At 46.4% G+C, this 17,894-nt stretch overlaps 1 protein-coding gene across 4 annotated transcripts in view; it reads right to left on the minus strand.

The window, feature by feature from the left end:
* slc29a1b (solute carrier family 29 member 1b) overlaps positions 1-17,894 on the minus strand; it is a 60,894-nt gene that overhangs the window by 33,956 nt on the left and 9,044 nt on the right. For 3 of the 4 annotated variants that reach the window (XR_006757990.1, XM_014131570.2, XM_014131572.2), the window contains exons 2-4: positions 2,107-2,183; positions 1,604-1,685; positions 689-867 (exon numbers count right to left, since the gene is read on the minus strand). Coding sequence is in view for 3 of the 4 variants with exons in the window: in XM_014131570.2 (XP_013987045.1) it covers positions 689-867; positions 1,604-1,685; positions 2,107-2,132 (287 nt within the window). In the remaining variant the exon portion in view is untranslated. Of the gene's footprint in view, positions 1-688; positions 868-1,603; positions 1,686-2,106; positions 2,184-9,060; positions 9,160-17,894 lie in introns of all 4 variants that reach the window. The other variant, XM_045691332.1, reaches the window with a different exon arrangement.

Below are 17,894 nucleotides of genomic sequence, written 5' to 3' on the forward strand. Positions count from 1 at the left end.
AACCCCAAAGGAAATCTAAACATGCCTGCTCAATACATGCACACATGATCATATTAGAAGTCCAGCAAAAGATTAAAGTCCTACTCCAGTCAAAGATTGTCTATTATATTTGCAAGATACTTCTAGTGACTGCTCTAATAATGGAAATACATGTCCTCAAAGATGGTAGGCAGGCGGGAGGAGGAGAGATCAGGTGGGACCATTCTAGCCAATGAGAGGGCCAAAACTTCACAGTTGATGCTTTTTAGCAATTTTCACATAGACTTGATTGTGTGTTTTGGATAATTGTCTTGCTGCACGACCGAAACTACGCTTTAGCTTCAGCTCACAGACGGATGGCCTGACATTCTCCTGTAGAATTCTCTGATACAGAGCAGAATTCATGGTTCCTTCTATTAAGGCAAGTCTTCCAGGTCCTGAGGCTGCAAAGCAACCCCACACCATCACACTACCACCACCATGCTTGACTGTTGGTATGAGGTTCTTACTGTGGAATGCAGTGTTTGGTTTTCGCCAGACATAACGGGACCCATCTTGCCCTTGTGTGTGTACATGACTGCATTTATACTTGGTATATTGTTTTTCAACAGGAAAAGTTAAAAGATAGCTGTAGTGTGTCTTCAAGATGTAACTTTTGGAGTAGGACTTTAATGCATTAGGAAATATGTGGGTGGGGTGGTGGACAAACCTTTGATGCAGGACTGAGTTGAGACAGGTGAAGGCCAGTAAAGGCACCATGGCACAAAGTGTCATTACGTTATTGAACTTGGCTTCCAAAAGGCTACGGTTGTCCCCTTCTCCCCCAGTCCCATTGCCTGACAGGTTGGTGCCCATTTGGGAGGGGTCTCTGAGACGGCTGGTAAAATACTGTAGAGAAAGAGGACAGCCACTTAATTTTTGTTAATTTACATTTACATTTAAGTCATTTAGCAGACGCTCTTATCCAGAGCGACTTACAAATTGGTGCATTCACCTTATGATATCCAGTGGAACAACCACTTTACAATAGTGCATCTAAATCTTTTGGGGGGGGGTTAGAAGGATTACTTTATCCTATCCTAGGTATTCCTTAAAGAGGTGGGGTTTCAGGTGTCTCCGGAAGGTGGTGATTGACTCCGCTGTCCTGGCGTCGTGAGGGAGCTTGTTCCACCATTGGGGTGCCAGAGCAGCGAACAGTTTTGACTGGGCTGAGCGGGAACTGTGCTTCCTCAGAGGTAGGGAGGCGAGCAGGCCAGAGGTGGATGAACGCAGTTAATTGCTGATGTGTGGTGATAGTTCTGGCTCAACATGTCTGCCATGCATCCCCTTTGTGGGTGCTATCCATTTTTAGTGGATGAAATACAATAATGTATAAAATATTCTATTATCTAAAGCACTTTGAGCATGCTATAAAATGCTATTTAATTTAAAACCATCATTAATTATTATAATGAGTAGATTAGGGGTTATCAGTATTTTTGTTAATTATCATTGGCTATCAAGAAGATCTGAAAAGTAAGACTTGAGACATTTAGAAATGGATACAGGCATTGTATCGTTGAAATGTATTTTCTAATTATTCACACTCTTAAAGTAGATGATAAAAAAATATTGTGTGCTCTACCATGGTGGCTGTCATAAAGAAGTTCCATGGCAGGAGAGTTCCTAAGCCCAGCATGAAAAAGATCAGCCACACACCATTGTTTCTGTTGAATGACAGAGGAGAGGAAACTAGGGTTACAGATTTGATTTGTAATTTGCCAAAAACAAGCCATATTATGTAGGCCCACAGAAATTATAAAGGTAGAATGGTAATTACTTGACTGTTATGATACAAAATGTGGGGGATTCAATTAGTAATTTCTGCGGGACTATGTGAAACCACTGGGGGAACCCTGGACGTCTGACTGACCTCAAGGTGAGCACGCTAACCACAGTCCCTAAAGAGTTAATTCCCTTAGGGGAACTCGTAACACACTTCCAATCCAAAGGCTAACATAGCGGTTACATTATCATTTGGTGCAAAGAAGTAACCAAGTGTGTTACAGAAACTTGATACTGTATCTGAGGGCGCATTGTGAAAATGTCACCATACACATTGAACACATAAAGGAGGCTGCTACTCACTTGTCTTTTGGCTCGTGGACGGACATTATTAATCTTCAGTGATTACTATCACCCTTTTCCACACTTCAGCACCAAACCTGAAAGAAATGGGTTGGATTGAAACACATTTCATGTTTTTTCCCTTTAGTCATGTCAAGGAATTACAAGAAAACAAACTCATATTATTGCATGTTATTTTATCAACTACGTTAGAGAAAAAAGACAAAGAGGGTTTTAGGAACTTTCACTGGGTTAGTGGAATAAAAAATAATATTTTAATGAATATGGGGCTATGAGATCTGAAAACTAGGGTTAGACTACATTTCCACAGTGCTGAAACTTCAATTGAATGCCTGAAATGAAGATCTGCTGACTCTTTGGATGCAATTCAGTAGCATACTGACTAATAGCCTAGGCTACAGTTTTTTTGCTCCTGTACAATGTAAGATTGATATTCTTAATATTACCAAACATCGAGGCATTAGACAGAGAGAGCATCATGCAATGTGATAATGAGAGATAAAAAACTTACAGCAACAGACTCAGTATCATCAACTACCCATTTCCTAGACAGTTGTCAAGATCTTCTTTTTTTTTTTAATTGAGAGGTAGGCTAATGGACATTCTAAGAACTCAGATGTTGACTCCTCCCAAAATCTGGGAAGCCTTTACTCCTCCCAGTGCAACTATGTGTGCGTTTCAGCGCCTTATAGTGACTAACTGGAGCTATCTTAATGTCTACTCTGCCCCACAGCCTCCCGACACGCTTTTCCATATTCCCCACACTACGGGGAAGAGAGCTGTGATGTATCAAAAGAATAACAACTTAAAATGAATAAGCTACATTATTTTTCTCTATTTGCTGTATGGGCCTCATTACATTTTCAATTGGGATCTGTAGGCTATAGCATCTCATAAGGTAGCCTACTGTGTTCATTCTAACAATGTGCAATTCAACCTTATCAATAACTTCCTTCCTTCACCTTTTTCATTGCCCTGTGTCTCTGGGGTGAAATCAATGAGAACCACACCTCCCTGTCTCTCTCTATCGCTCTCTCTCTGTCCCTCCCTCTCTCTCTCTGTCCCTCCCTCTGTCCTGTAATGGTCTGGGTGTAGCTCTCTCTGTCCCTCCCTCTCTCATGCATGCACGTTCACAGACCTTTTTTCTTTAAAAACCGTCTCCTTTTCTCAAATTTAGCCTAGGTCTTGTGTTCCTCTGGTTAGCAAATGCAACAAAAGCACAATGCAACTCATCAACTCACTAAACTGATTGTGTAATGGTCTCGGTGTAGCTGGTGCAGAGGAGTCAGGCGCAGAACAGCAGAGATGAGTAATAAAAGTAACTTTAAGTAATACCAAGCACACACAAAAGGACCAAAATACATAAAACAAACACGCACAAAAACCATTTCGAAACAGAGGGTTAAATAATTAACATGTAATTGGGGAATTGAAACCAGGTGTCTAAAACACAGTCAAAACAAATGGAAAATGAAACGTCGACCGCTGAACGCCGCCCGAACAAGGAGAGGGACCGACTTCGGCGGAAGTATCAAATCAAATGTATTTATATAGCCCTTCTTACATCAGTTGATATCTCAAAGTGCTGTACAGAAACCCAGGCTAAAACCCGAAACAGCAAGCAATGCAGGTGTAGAAGCACGGCGGCTAGGAAAAACTCCCTAGAAAGGCCAAAACCTAGGAAGAAACCTAGAGAGGAACCAGGCTATGAGGGGTGGCCAGTCCTCTTCTGGCTGTGCCGGGTGGAGATTATAACAGCACATGGCCTAGATGTTCAAATGTTCATAAATGACCAGCATTGTCAAATAATAATAATCATAGTAGTTGTCGAGGGTGCAACAAGTCAGTAACACAAGAGTAAGTGTCAGTTGGCTTTTTCATAGCCGATCTTTGAGAGTATCTCTACCGCTCCTGCTGTCTCTAGAGAGTTGAAAACAGCAGGTCTGGGACAGGTAGCACGTCCGGTGAATAGGTCAGGGTTCCAGCAGGTCTGGGACAACAGGTCTGGGACAGGTAGCACGTCCGGTGAACAGGTCAGGGTTCCATAGCTGCAGGCAGAACAGTTGGAACTGGAGCAGCAGCACGGCCAGGTGAACTGGGAACAGCAAGGAGTCATCAAGCCAGGTAGTCCTGAGGCATGGTCCTAGGGCTCAGGTCCTCCGAGAGAGAGAAAGAAAGAAAGAGAAAGAGAGAATTAGAGAGAGCATATTTAAATTCACACAGGACACCGGAAAAGACAAGAGAAATACTCCAGATGTGACAGACTGACCCTAGCCCCCGACACATAAACTACTGCAGCATAAATACTGGAGGCTGAGACAGGAGGGGTCAGGAGACACTGTGGCCCCATCCGATGAAACCCCCGGACAGGGCCAAACAGGTAGGATATAACCCCACCCACTTTGCCAAAGCACAGCCTCCACACCACTGGAGGGATATCTCCAACCACCAACATACCATCCCGGGACAAGGCCGAGTATAGCCCACAAAGATCTCCGCCACGGCACAGCCCAAGGGGGGGCACCAACCCCAGCAGCAGTACCCCCCCTCCAGCAGCGCGTCAACACCAACCTCAGGAGGACGAGGCGCAGGGTGATCCGGATGGAGACGGTGGAACTCCCGCAGCAACAAAGGGTCCAAAACGTCCTCCACCGGCACCCAGCATCTCTCCTCCGGACCGTACCCCTCCCACTCCACGAGGTACTGAAGGCCCCTCGCACGACGCCTTGAGTCCAGTATGACTCTAACAGCATACGCCGGGGCCCCCTCGATGTCCAGACTCCTGGAGTGGACCAGCCACCACCGGTCTGAGGAGAGACACATGGAACGAGGGGTTAATACAGTAATCTGGGGGAAGCTGTAACCTGTAACAAACCTCGTTCAGTCTCCTCAGGACTTTGAATGGCCCCACAAACCGCGGGCCCAGCTTCCGGCAGGGCAGGCGGAGTGGCAGGTGTTGGGCTGAGAGCCAGACCCGGTCCCCCGGTGTGAACACCGGGGCCTCACTGCGGCAGTGATCGGCGCTTGCCTTCTGACACCTCACGGCCCGTTGCAGGTGCACATGAGCGGCATCCCAGGTCTCCTCCGAGCGCTTAAACCATTCGTCGACCGCAGGAGCATCGATCTGGCTCTGATGCCAAGGTGCCAGAAACCGGCTGATACCCCAGTACCAACTGGAATGGGGAGAGGTTAGTGGAGGAGTGATGGAGCGAGTTTTGGGCCATCTCTGCCCAGGGGATGAACGCTACCCACTCCCCCGGCCGGTCCTGGCAATAAGACGGCAGAAACCTACCCACATCCTGGTTTACTCTCTCCACTTACCCGTTACTCTCGGGGTGAAAACCCGAGGTAAGGATGACCGAGACCCCCAGACGTTCCATGAACGCCCTCCAGACCCTTGACGTGAACTAGGGACCTCGATCAGACACGATATACCCAGGCACCCCGTAGTGCCGGAAGACGTGTGTAAACAGGGCCTCCACAGTCTGTAGGGCCGTAGGCAGACCGGGCAAAGGAAGGAGACGGCAGGACTTAGATAACTGATCCACAACGACCAGGATCGTGGTGTTACCCTGTGAGGGAGGAAGATCCGTGAGAAAATCCACCGATAGGTGCGACCACGGAGGTTGTGGAACAGGTAAGGGCTGCAACTTCTCTCTGGGCAGGTGCCTAGGGGCCGTGCACTGGGCGCACACCAAGCAGGAGGAAACATAAACCTCACATCCTTGGCCAAGGTGGACCGCCAGTACTTCCCACTAAGACAGCGCACCATCCGACCGATGCCAGGATGACCAGAGGAGGGTGGCGTGTGGGCCCAATAGATCAAACGGTTGCGGACAGAACGTACAGATGCCCAGCTGGACACTGGGGGGGAGTGGGCTCTGCACGTAACGCCCGCTCGATGTCCGCGTCCAGCTCCCACGCCACCGGTGCCACCAGGCAAGAGGCCGGCAGTATGGGAGTGTGATCCATGGACAGCTCCTCTGTGTCATACAGCCGGGACAGTGCGTCTGCCTTAGCATTCTGGGAACCTGGTCTGTAGGACAGGGTGAAAACAAAACGGGTAAAGAACATGGCCCACCTTGCCTGGCGAGGGTTCAGTCTCCTTGCCGCCTAGATGTACTCCAGATTGCGGTGGTCAGTCCAGATGAGAAAAGGATGTTTAGCCCCCTCAATCCAATGTCTCCACGCCTTCAGAGCCTTGACAACAGCCAACAGCTCCCGGTCCCCCACATCATAGTTTCGCTCCGCCGGGCTGAGCTTCTTCGAAAAGAAAGCACAGGGGCGGAGCTTTGGTGACTAAAAGCCCTGTCCGCCTCAGCCGACCACTGCAGTCGCACCGCTCCCCCCTTCAGCAGTGAGGTAATGGGAGCTGCTACCTGACCAAAACCCTGGATAAACCTCCAGTAGTAGTTGGCAAACCCTAGAAACCGCTGCACTTCCTTTACCATGGTGGGAGTCGGCCAATTACGCACGGCTGAAATGCGGTCACTCTCCATCTCCACCCCTGAAGTGGAAATGCGGTACCCTAGGAAGGAGATGGACTGTTGGAAGAACAGACATTTCTCAGCCTTGACGTACAGATCATGCTCCAACAGTCGACCAAGCACCCTGCGCACCAGGGACACATGCTCGGCGCGTGTTGCGGAGTATATCAGAATGTCGTCGATATACACCACGTCGTCTACAAATGCCTGGTAGACTGATGGAGCATTCATCAACCCTTACGGCATGACAAGGTACTCATAGTGCCCTGAGGTGGTACTAAATTCCGTCTTCCACTTGTCCCCCTCCTGGATACGCACCAGATTGTAAGCGCTCCTGAGATCCAATTTTGTGAAGAAGCGCTCCCCGTGCATTGACTCTATTGCACTGGCTATGAGAGGCCGCAGGTAGCTGTACCTCACAATGATTTGGTTGATACCTCGATAGTCAATGCACGGGCGCAGACCTCCATCCTTCTTCTTCACAAAAAATAAACTCGAGGAGGCAGGTGAAGTGGAGGGCCGAATGTACCCCTGCCCCAGGGATTCGGAGACATATGTTTCCATAGCCGCCGTCTCATCCTGTGACAGGGGACACAGGTGACTCCTGGGAAGTGCTGTGTCTACCAGGAGATTTATCGCACAATCCCCCCCGTCGATGGGGTGGTAATTGAGTCGCATATTCACATTTACATTTACGTCATTTAGCAGACGCTCTTATCCAGAGCGACTTACAAGTTGGTGCATTCACCTTATGATATCCAGTGGAACAACCACTTTACAATAATACATCTATATCTTTTTTTGGGGGGTGGGTGGGTAGAAGGATTACTTTATCCTATCCCAGGTATTCCTTAAAGAGGTGGGGTTTCAGCTGTCTCCGGAAGGTGGTGATTGACTCCGCTGTCCTGGCGTCGTGAGGGAGCTTGTTCCACCATTGGGGTGCCAGAGCAGCGAACAGTTTTGACTGGGCTGAGCGGGAACTGTGCTTCCGCAGAGGTAGGGAGGCGAGCAGGCCAGAGGTGGATGAACGCAGTGCCCTTCTTTGGGAGGAGGGACTGATCAGAGTCTGAAGGTACGGAGGTGCCGTTCCCCTCACAGCTCCATAGGCAAGCACCATGGTCTTGTAGCAGATGCGAGCTTCAACTGGAAGCCAGTGGAGTGTGCGGAGGAGCGGGGTGACGTGCGAGAACTTGGGAAGGTTGAACACCAGACGGGCTGCGACGTTCTGGATGAGTTGTAAGGGTTTAATGGCACAGGCAGGGAGCCCCGCCAGCAGCGAGTTGCAGTAATCCAGACGGGAAATGACAATTGCCTGGATTAGGACCTGCGCCGCTTCCTGTGTAAGGCAGGGTCGTACTCTGCGAATGTTGTAGAGCATGAACCTACAGGATCGGGTCACCGCCTTGATGTTAGCTGAGAACGACAGGGTTGTCCAGGGTCACGCCAAGGCTCTTAGCACTCTGGGAGGAGGACACAATGGAGTTGTCAAACGTGATGGCGAGATCATGGAACGGGCAGTCCTTCCCTGGGAGGAAGAGCAGCTCCGTCTTGCCGAGGTTCAGCTTGAGGTGGTGATCCGTCATCCACACTGATATGTCTGCCAGACATGCAGAGATGCGATTCGCCACCTGGTTATCAGAAGGGGGAAAGGAGAAGATTAATTGTGTGTCGTCTGCGTAGCAATGATAGGAGAGACCATGTGAGGATATGACAGAGCCAAGTGACTTGGTGTATAGCGAGAATAGGAGAGGGCCTAGAACTGAGCCCTGGGGGACACCATTGGTGAGAGCACGTGGTGCGGAGATGGATTCTCGCCACGCCACCTGGTTGGAGCGACCTGTCAGGTAGGACGCAATCCAAGAGTGAGCCTTGCCGGAGATGCCCAACTCGGAGAGGGTGGAGAGGAGGATCTGATGATTCACAATATCAAATGCAGCAGATAGGTCTAGAAGGATGAGAGCAGAGGAGAGAGAGTTAGCTTTAACAGTGCGGAGAGCCTCCGTGACACAGAGAAGAGCGGTCTCAGTTGAATGGCCAGTCTTGAAACCTGACTGATTTGGATCAAGAAGGTAATTCTGAGAGAGATAGCAAGAGAGCTGGCCAAGGACGGCACGCTCAAGAGTTTTGGAGAGAAAAGAAAGAAGGGATACTGGTCTGTAGTTGTAGACATCGGAGGGATCGAGTGTAGGTTTTTTGAGAAGGGGTGCAACTCTCGCTCTCTTGAAGACGGAAGGGACGTAGCCAGCGGTCAAGGATGAGTTGATGAGCGAGGTGAGGTAGGGGAGAAGGTCTCCGGAAATGGTCTGGAGAAGAAAGGAGGGGATAGGGTCAAGCGGGCAGGTTGTTGGGCGGCCGGCCATCACAAGTCGCAAGATTTCATCTGGAGAGAGAGGGGAGAAAGAGGTCAAAGCATAGGGTAGGGCAACGTGAGCAGGACCAGCGGTGTCGTTTGACTTAACAAACCTACCCTTACCACCTGGGGGTGGCCCGTCAGGAAGTCCAGGATCCAGTTGCAGATGGAGGTGTTTAGTCCCAGGGTCAGCACTATGGTGTTGAACGCTGAGCTCTAGTCAATAAACAACAAGTCAGAATAAGATCGTCTGCTAAATTATCAAAATGTAAATGTACATTTGTGTGTAAAGGCCTTGTCTTTGTCATCTAGGTAATTTTATCAGTTTAAACTTAGGCTACCAGATATGTCAGCAGATATGTCCTACAGTATTTAGACCCAATTGAATTAAGATATTGTGCAAAAACACACTGTCAATCTTCTTTACAAAATATGATTGAGGGTTCAAATGAGAACCACTAAGCTTGAGCTCCAGCTGAAGATAGTGGGGTTATTTTGAAGAATAATTTAGGCTAATTATTATTGCTGATGACAAGCATACCCATAACATCATGCAGTCACCACCATGATTGAAAATATGAGGAATGGTACTCAGGGATGTGTATCGTTGGATTTGCCCCAAACAAAATTATTTGTATTCAGGGCAAAAAGCTTACTTCTTTTCACTCTGTAATTTATGTTAGTATTGTGGGGTAACAACAATGTTATTGATCCATCCTCTGTTATCTCCAAACTGCCTGTCGGCCCACCTGTCTGTATCTGTTTGGTTGTCTGCCTAACTGTCTGCCTATCTGTATCTGTCTGTCTGTCTGTCTGTCTGTCTGATTACAGGAAGTGACTTAATTTGGGGTCATAGGATAGTGTTAAAAAGGTTTAATCTTCCCAAATTGTACATATTTGTAACCAGGGGGACTGTCATGACCTGGCATATGAAATTTGAAGTCAATAGACCCAAAAGTATTTTTTACCTCCATTGGACACAATGTTCTTGCAGTTCTAGAAACTAAGAGCCTTGTTATGAATTATTAAATGAATTCTGAAAATAAATACTGTCTGTCTGCCAGCCTACCTAACTGTTTGCCTGTTTCTCTGCCTGTCTGTGTCTGTCTGTCTGCTTGTCTAACTGCCTGTCTGCCTGTGTCTGTTTGTCTGTGTCTGTCTGTGTCTGTTTGTGAGAGTGAGAGGAGGGGGAGGCAAGGAAAAAGGAGGGAGTGAGAATGGAGGGGGAGGAGAGAGATACAAGTGGGAGAGTGAAGGAGGGGGAGAAGGTGGGATGGGAGAGAGAAGAGGGTGAGAGATGAGAGGAGGGAAAGAAGGAGGGAGAGAAAGAAGGGGAGAGTGAGGAAGGGGTAGAGGGTGAAGGAGGGAGGGAGGGGGAGAGAGAGGACAGAGTGAAGAGAGTCAACAGACAGACAGAGGTGGGAGAGAGAGAGATGAGAGGAGGGGGAGGCAGGGAAAGGAGGGAGAGAGAATGGATGGGGAGGAAGGAGAAAGAAGGGGAGAGTGAGGGAAGGGGACGGTGAGGGAGAGAGAGGGATGGGGAGAGAGATAAGGTCGAAAAGAGGGAGATGAGGAGGTCGAGGGAGGGAAAGAAGAAAGTAGAGAGTATGGAGGGGGATGAGGGAGAGAGAGAGAGAAAGGGGAGAGTGAGTTAGAGAGGGGAGAGAGAGACAGAGAGGGTGAGAGAGAGGGGAGTGAAAGAGGAGGGAGAGAGAAGAGAATGAGTGTGGATAACAAGGAGGAAGCACTTTGCAAAAATGGTCCATACCAGGAGATATCTTTACATGACACAGTTTTGAAATTCTGGAGCAGGGGTTCCCAAACTTTTTCACTCAGGCCCCCCTTGCAGCATTGGGGAACATCCCATTTTGTCATGGGGTGCAGATACAATGTTGCAGTTAGAAAGCTCAAATTGTGCTGTTTAAAGCAATTTTTCTTGCAATTCTATACATTTTGTCATGTTTAATGTGCATTCATGTTATATTTGAGTGACTCGAAAATTACTACAAAATATGTGGGCTAAAAAACCTAGCAAAACAATGTTAGCTGACATGGGCTAGTTGATCTGGACATTTCTATGAATAGCTCTCTAAAGGTATGCAATGACTGACATGACAAGACGAAAGCTGATGATGCACTACCCAATTTCGAAATTGCACCTTGTGCATTCCACTATTACAACTTTTAAGAGTAAGATGAAAGCCGGACTGAGTTGGGGGGGGGGCTCTTGCTCCACAGTTTGGGAACCACTGTTCTAGAGAATACAGACCATTTCCAATGCATATTTTGAGTTTTGTAGACATGCACCATATGCTGACAAATTCTGAATCCAGATGCGTATTTTAGATATATATAATATTACTCAGAATATCACACATGGACATTTCCTGATATGGACTCAGAACTGATATTTGAAAATAAAAGAAACCTTAACCTGACAACAAATGAGATATTGGCAAAACAAACTAACAGTTAAAACTAGGTAAATAAATAAACATATCTAGCAATGGCACAATGAAGTCACAGTCAATTGTGTGGCGACAACGGTTTCTCAGAATCGTATCCTTCTAACCCACAGTCCTCTCAGCACATTCAAGATATGAAACTTCTCTTGGCTGAGGTCCATATCCAGATCTTGATATGCTAAAGCACATTTTCTGGTGGATTTCTGAGTTTTCAGCACATGCTGAATAATTTGACAATGTGAAATCCATATTTTTCTTACATGCACAAATCATTTGTGGATTCCCTCCGGACATAATATATGGCATGGCCGGATATTGACTCATTAGACATAAGCTTATGTGGACAACTTATTTAAAAAAGAAAAAAACTGACAGTAGGCCTACATAGTATATTTGTGACTCGTTTCAGGAAACTAGGCATATGTCGCGCGTCACTACTTCACAGGAGAGCCATTTCAATGTAAAAATTCGTTTTTTGCAGAAATGCCTTCTGGAACATGTAAACTTTCATGTGCCTTAATTACAAACTTGTATGCCATCTGTAAATACGAATACAATTGTTAAGTTACGAGCCTAGTTGGTTTAGCCATGGAAAAAGACAGGAACCTTTCCGCTAGCCATGATTGACTGAGATAATGGGTGGGCTGGACATGTCCAGAGATGAGTTTGGATTGGTCTGCCATGTAGCACGCTTCTGTCCATAACATGAGCTGGTCAGTATGTGTAGGTAATCCTTTCTAACACAGATTTTTTTATATATCACATAGTAGAACTGCAAAAGTGTTTCTCTCCACTTTCTGGAGAACCGAGTTTTGAAATCAGTGGAATGTCCAGTGGAATTAGAGTATGATAGCGAAGGAGATGGGGAAAATGATGGTGTTTGACTGCAAATATGCAGAGTGAGTCGAAAAGAGAAAACACAGAAGGCTGTTGAATAAAACACGTCTCCAGATTACATCTTCAAACTAAGGGCAACCATGGCATCCGTGACAGAGAAGGAGAAGTGTCCATCCATGTATACAGGTAAGATAGTCTAGCTAACTACATTTTCAGATATTACATGTTTCTAATTATGTCAGAAAGTCGTTTTTATTTCAATTTAAAACATACTTTTAGCTAGCTAGCTCACTTTAGCTGGCTGTCTCACTAGCTAACATTACGTGTATGATCTGTGTAGTAATATTATTCATATTTCAGAGCTATTTGCATTGCTAGTTATAGCCTAATGTTAGCTAGCAAACACTGAACCTGGTTTGTTAGTTACATGCAGATTCATGCAGGGTAGTAACTTTATGAGTTGGGATTATGGTCGATTGTTTAGCTATCTAGCTACATGTCTAAACAAAAGACTCCACTATGCAAGTTACCATTTCAATACAATGTTCATGATGTCACTGCAACAGCTGTTGATAGACGTAGCTGGTAAATTCACAGAATAACTGACCAATTTACAAACGCTCAACACCTGTAGAGTATGGCCGGTGTCAGTAAACGTTGGCAAAAAAAAGTAATTCAATTGTTGCCAGCAGCACAGTAGTCACCAATGCTCTGGATAACATGGAAACAGCCTAACCAGCTCTGCTAGGGCAAGTAAAATGGTCAGAGTGAGCTGTTCTCTCATTTGTGTCTGGAAGTGGCTAGCAAGTTAGCCAGTTAGCTTGGGTGCTTGACTGCTGTTGTTAGGTCTGAACACTTGGATCAACCCGAATCCTCAGTCATACGTCCAGTGTGCGCTCTCAACGCTCAGAGAGCGAAATGTTCTGAATTTCCGAATGGACAATCTGACAACTCTCTGAGTTTACCAACACCCAGAGCGCACTCTGGCACTCCAGATTGAATTTACAAACACACCCGTAGTATAAACCAGCCTTTAGTTATGAAATCTTTGGTTGTTTGGTACATGGCCTCACATGTGAATCCTTAAAGAGATGGGTGGGGCTAAGGCTTAAGAGTGTGTGAACGATGCTGAATGGGTGTAGACAAAGAAGACGTCCCCAGTAGGTTTACTAAAACATTCAAGGGCCATTTTATCAAAAGTGAGGTTACGGGCCTTACGAGCGTCACTACAGATCCGGGTTCGATCCCTGGCTATGTCGCAGCCGGCCGCGACCGGGAGACCCATGAAACGGCATACAATTGGCCCAGCGTCGTCCAGGTTAGTGGAGGGTTTGGCCGGCTGGGATGTCATTGTCCCATCACGCTCTAGCGACTCCTTGTGGTGGCGGGGCACATGCACGCTGACTTCAGATCGCCAGCTGTACAGTGTTTCCTTCGACCCATGGTTCGGCTAGCTTCCGGGTTAAGCGAGCAGTGTGTCAAGAAGCAGTGCGGCTTGACGGGTCGTGTTTCGGAGGAAACATGGCTCTTGACCTTCGCCTCTCCCGAGTCCGTAGGGGAGTTGCAGCGATGGGACAAGACTGTAACTACCAATTGGATATCACGAAATTGGGGAGAAAAAAGGGGTACAAGTACAACAACAAAAAAGTGAGGTTACAAGTTTATCAACTTTCAGAGCAGAATTAATTTCCCATTGTTCCTCAACTATAGTATATGATATTCAATTTTCTAGATCCGAGTCTCAACTTTTATCCAATGTAAAAAACCCAATTTCAAATTTTGCTACATAAGACCGAATCGAGCTGGTAGGTCACATTTACAATGCACATGCTCTTGACTGAGGTCCATATCGGGATCTTGATATGCTTTTTGCTATGCTAAATAAGGACAAAAATATTTGTTTTATTGGATGACTTTATTATTTTATTCCAAGTCATCATTTCATCTCTATAGAGCTGCTGCCTGACAAAATCAAAAAAACATTGTTCTTCAAAGTAAATAAGGTAGACTTTTATGACTGCTGAATACCAACTATCAATCACTTAGATCATGTATTTTCAGGTAGGGGTGTTCTGAGTACTCGGACAAAACGAATATCATAATATTCAGCATTTTCCAAATAGGTTTATGACAGGAGTATTTTTTGTAATTATCCGTGATCGGGAAAAAGTTATTTTCAGCTGCCTGCACATATCTCTCTCACTCAAGCGGTGTGAAGCGCTGTGTGCTCCAAAAAACGATTGGCTACTTCTTCTGTCTGTAAAGAAACTTGCAGAGTATTTGTTGAGCCTGCTGCAACAATTGGATTAGAACCAGCTGCTCTGTCTGCTCTCATTTCCCCAGATAGACACACTGCAGCTGTTTCAATCACTCACTCACACTCACTCACTCACTCACTCACTCACTCACTCACTCACTCACTCACTCACTCACTCACTCACTCACTCACTCACTCACTCACTCACTCACTCACTCGTCTCAGAGCACAAGTCTCCCCTTCTCCAAACATCATGTATGAATCAGAATCAGTAGCTAGTCATTGTTGTTCAATCTACTTATTTTCTGTAGATTTTGCTGAGGCCATGTGGTTGTTTTTGTCTGTCTACTTGATGTTATTTAGTAGGCCTACTTTGTCTGTCCATATTATTATTCTATTGCTGAAGACGTCTGTCGTTATGTTGTGGTCCATGCCCATGCTTCTTACTATTATTATTCTTTTATGTATCTTTATTAAAGAAATGTAAGGGGTAGATCAGCTTTAATATTGCATATAGATTTTGGCTTCCATCAACGTAATAATTTCCAATCCCACATATATTTTTTGTTTGGGGTCACTTAGCCTCTATGGGCTAGGTGGGACGCTTGCGTCCCACCTACGTAACAGCCACTGGCAGCCTGTGGCGCGATTTTCAAAACCTTAAAAATCCTATTACTTCAATTTCTCAAACATATGACTATTTTACAGCTATTTAAAGACAAGACTCTCGTTAATCTATCCACACTGTCCGATTTCAAAAAGCCTTTACAACGAAAGCAAAACATTAGATTATGTCAGCAGAGTACCAAGCCAGAAATAATCAGACACCCATTTTTCAAGCCAGCATATAATGTCACCAAAACCCAGAAGACAGCTAAATGCAGCACTCACCTTTGATGATCTTCATCAGATGACAACCCTAGGACATTATGTTATACAATACATGCATGTTTTGTTCAATCAAGTTCATATTTATATCAAAAACCAGCTTTTTACATTAGCATGTGACGTTCAGAACTAGCATACCCCCCGCAAACTTCCGGGGAATTCGCTAACATTTTACTAAATTACTCACGATAAACGTTCACAAAAAGCATAACAATTATTTTAAGAATTATAGATACAGACCTCCTCTATGCACTCGATATGTCCGATTTTAAAATAGCTTTTTGGTGAAAGCACATTTTGCATTATTCTAAGTACATAGCCCAGGCATCACGGGCTCGCTATTTAGACACCCGGCAAGTTTAGCACTCACCAAAATCAGATTTACTATAAGAAAAATGTTATTACCTTTGGTGTTCTTCGTCAGAATGCACTCCCAGGACTTCTACTTCAATAACAAATGTTGGTTTGGTCCAAAATAATCCATCGTTATATCCGAATAGCGGCGTTTTGTTCGTGCGTTCCAGACACTATCCGAAATAGTAAAGAAGTGTCGCGCGCATGGCGCAATTCGTGACAATAAAATTCTAAATATTCCATTACCGTACTTCGAAGCATGTCAACCGCTGTTTAAAATCAATTTTTACGCCATTTTTCTCGTAGAAAAGCGATAATATTCCGACAGGGAATCTCCTTTTCGGCAAACAGAGGAAAAAATCCCAAAGGCGGGGGCGGTCAGGTCACGCGCATAAGCCCAGTGTCCCTTGATCGGCCACTTGAGAAAGGCGATAATGTGTTTCAGCCTGGGGCTGGAATGACGACATTCTGTTTTTTCCCGGGCTCTGAGCGCCTATGGACGACGTGGGAAGTGTCACGTTAGAGCAGAGATCCTTAGTAAATGATAGAGATGGAAAAGAAGTTCAAGAAATGGTCAGACAGGCCACTTCCTGTAAAGGAATCTCTCAGGTTTTGACCTGCCATTTGAGTTCTGTTATACTCACAGACACCATTCAAACAGTTTTAGAAAATTTAGGGTGTTTTCTATCCATATGTAATAAGTATATGCATATTCTAGTTACTGGGTAGGAGTGGTAACCAGATTAAATCGGGTATGTTTTTTATCCAGCCGTGTCAATACTGCCCCCTAGCCCTAACAGGTTAGAAATGTCATTTTTTTGATGACACGTTGTGTTAGCTAATCCAAGTTTATCATGTTAAAAGGCTAACTGATCATTAGAAAACCCTTTGCAATTATGTTAGCACAGCTGAAAACTGTTGTTCTGATTAAAGAAGAAATAAAACTGGCCTTCTTTAGACTAGTTCAGTATCTGCAGCATCAACATTTGTGGGTTCGATTACAGGCTCAAAATGGCCAGAAACAAATAACTTTCTTCTGAAACTCATCAGTTTATTCTTGTTCTGCGAAATTTAGGCTATTCCATGCGAGAAATTGCCAAGAAAATGAAGAACTCGTACAACGCTGTGTACTACTCCCTTCACAGAACAGAGCAAACTGGCTCTAACCAGAATAGAAAGAGGAGTGGGAGGCCCGGTGCACAACTGACAAGTACATTAGAGTGTCGAGTTTGAGAAACAGATGCCTTGCAAGTCCTCAACTGACAGCTTCATGAAATAGTACCCACAAAACACCAGTCTCAATGTCAACAGTGAAGAGGCGACTCAGGGATGCTGGCCTTCTAGGGGGGGGGCACACGGGGAGATTGGCAGAGTCAGGGTTCAGACCTGAGCCAACTCCCCGTGCTTACCGTGGGGAGCATGTGACCAGTCGGGCATCGTGTTATGCGGTGAAGCGCACTGTATCTTCAGTGCGCATTCACAGCCCGGTGCGCTCGTTGCCAGCGCCCCGCATTTGCCAGGCTAGAGTGAGCATTCAGCCAGGAAGGGTGGTGCCAGCTCAGTGCTCCTGGTCTCCAGTACGCCTCCTCGGTCCAGGATATCCTGCACCGGCTCCACGCACTCTGTCGCCAGTGCGCATTCACAGCCCAGTGCGTCCTGTGCTAGCGCCCCGCATTTTCTGGGCGAAAGTAAGCATCCAGCCAGGACGGGTTGTGACAGCTCTACGCTCGAGACCTCCGGTGCGCCTCCATGGCCCAGTATATCCTGTACCTGCCCCACGCACCCGGCCTCCAGTGAGTCTATCCAGCCTGGAACGCCCTGTGCCTACTCCTCACACTTGCCCTGAGGTGCGTGTTATCAGTCTGGCGCCACCTGTGCCAGCCCCACACATCAGGCCTCCAGTGCGCCTGTCCAGTCCTGTTCCTGCTCTCCGCACTCGCCGTGAGGTGCGTGTTACCAGTCTGGTGCCACCTGTGCCAGCCCCACGCATCAGGCCTCCAGTGCGCCTTCCCAGTCCAGAGCTTCCGGCGACTGTTCCCAGTCCAGAGCTTCCGGCGACAGTTCCCAGTCCAGAGCTTCCGGCGACAGTTCCCAGTCCAGAGCTTCCGGCGACAGTTCCCAGTCCGGAACCTCCTGAGACGGCCCACAGT

Source organism: Salmo salar, chromosome ssa12, assembly GCF_905237065.1.
Source record: "Salmo salar chromosome ssa12, Ssal_v3.1, whole genome shotgun sequence".
Taxonomy (NCBI): domain Eukaryota; kingdom Metazoa; phylum Chordata; class Actinopteri; order Salmoniformes; family Salmonidae; genus Salmo; species Salmo salar.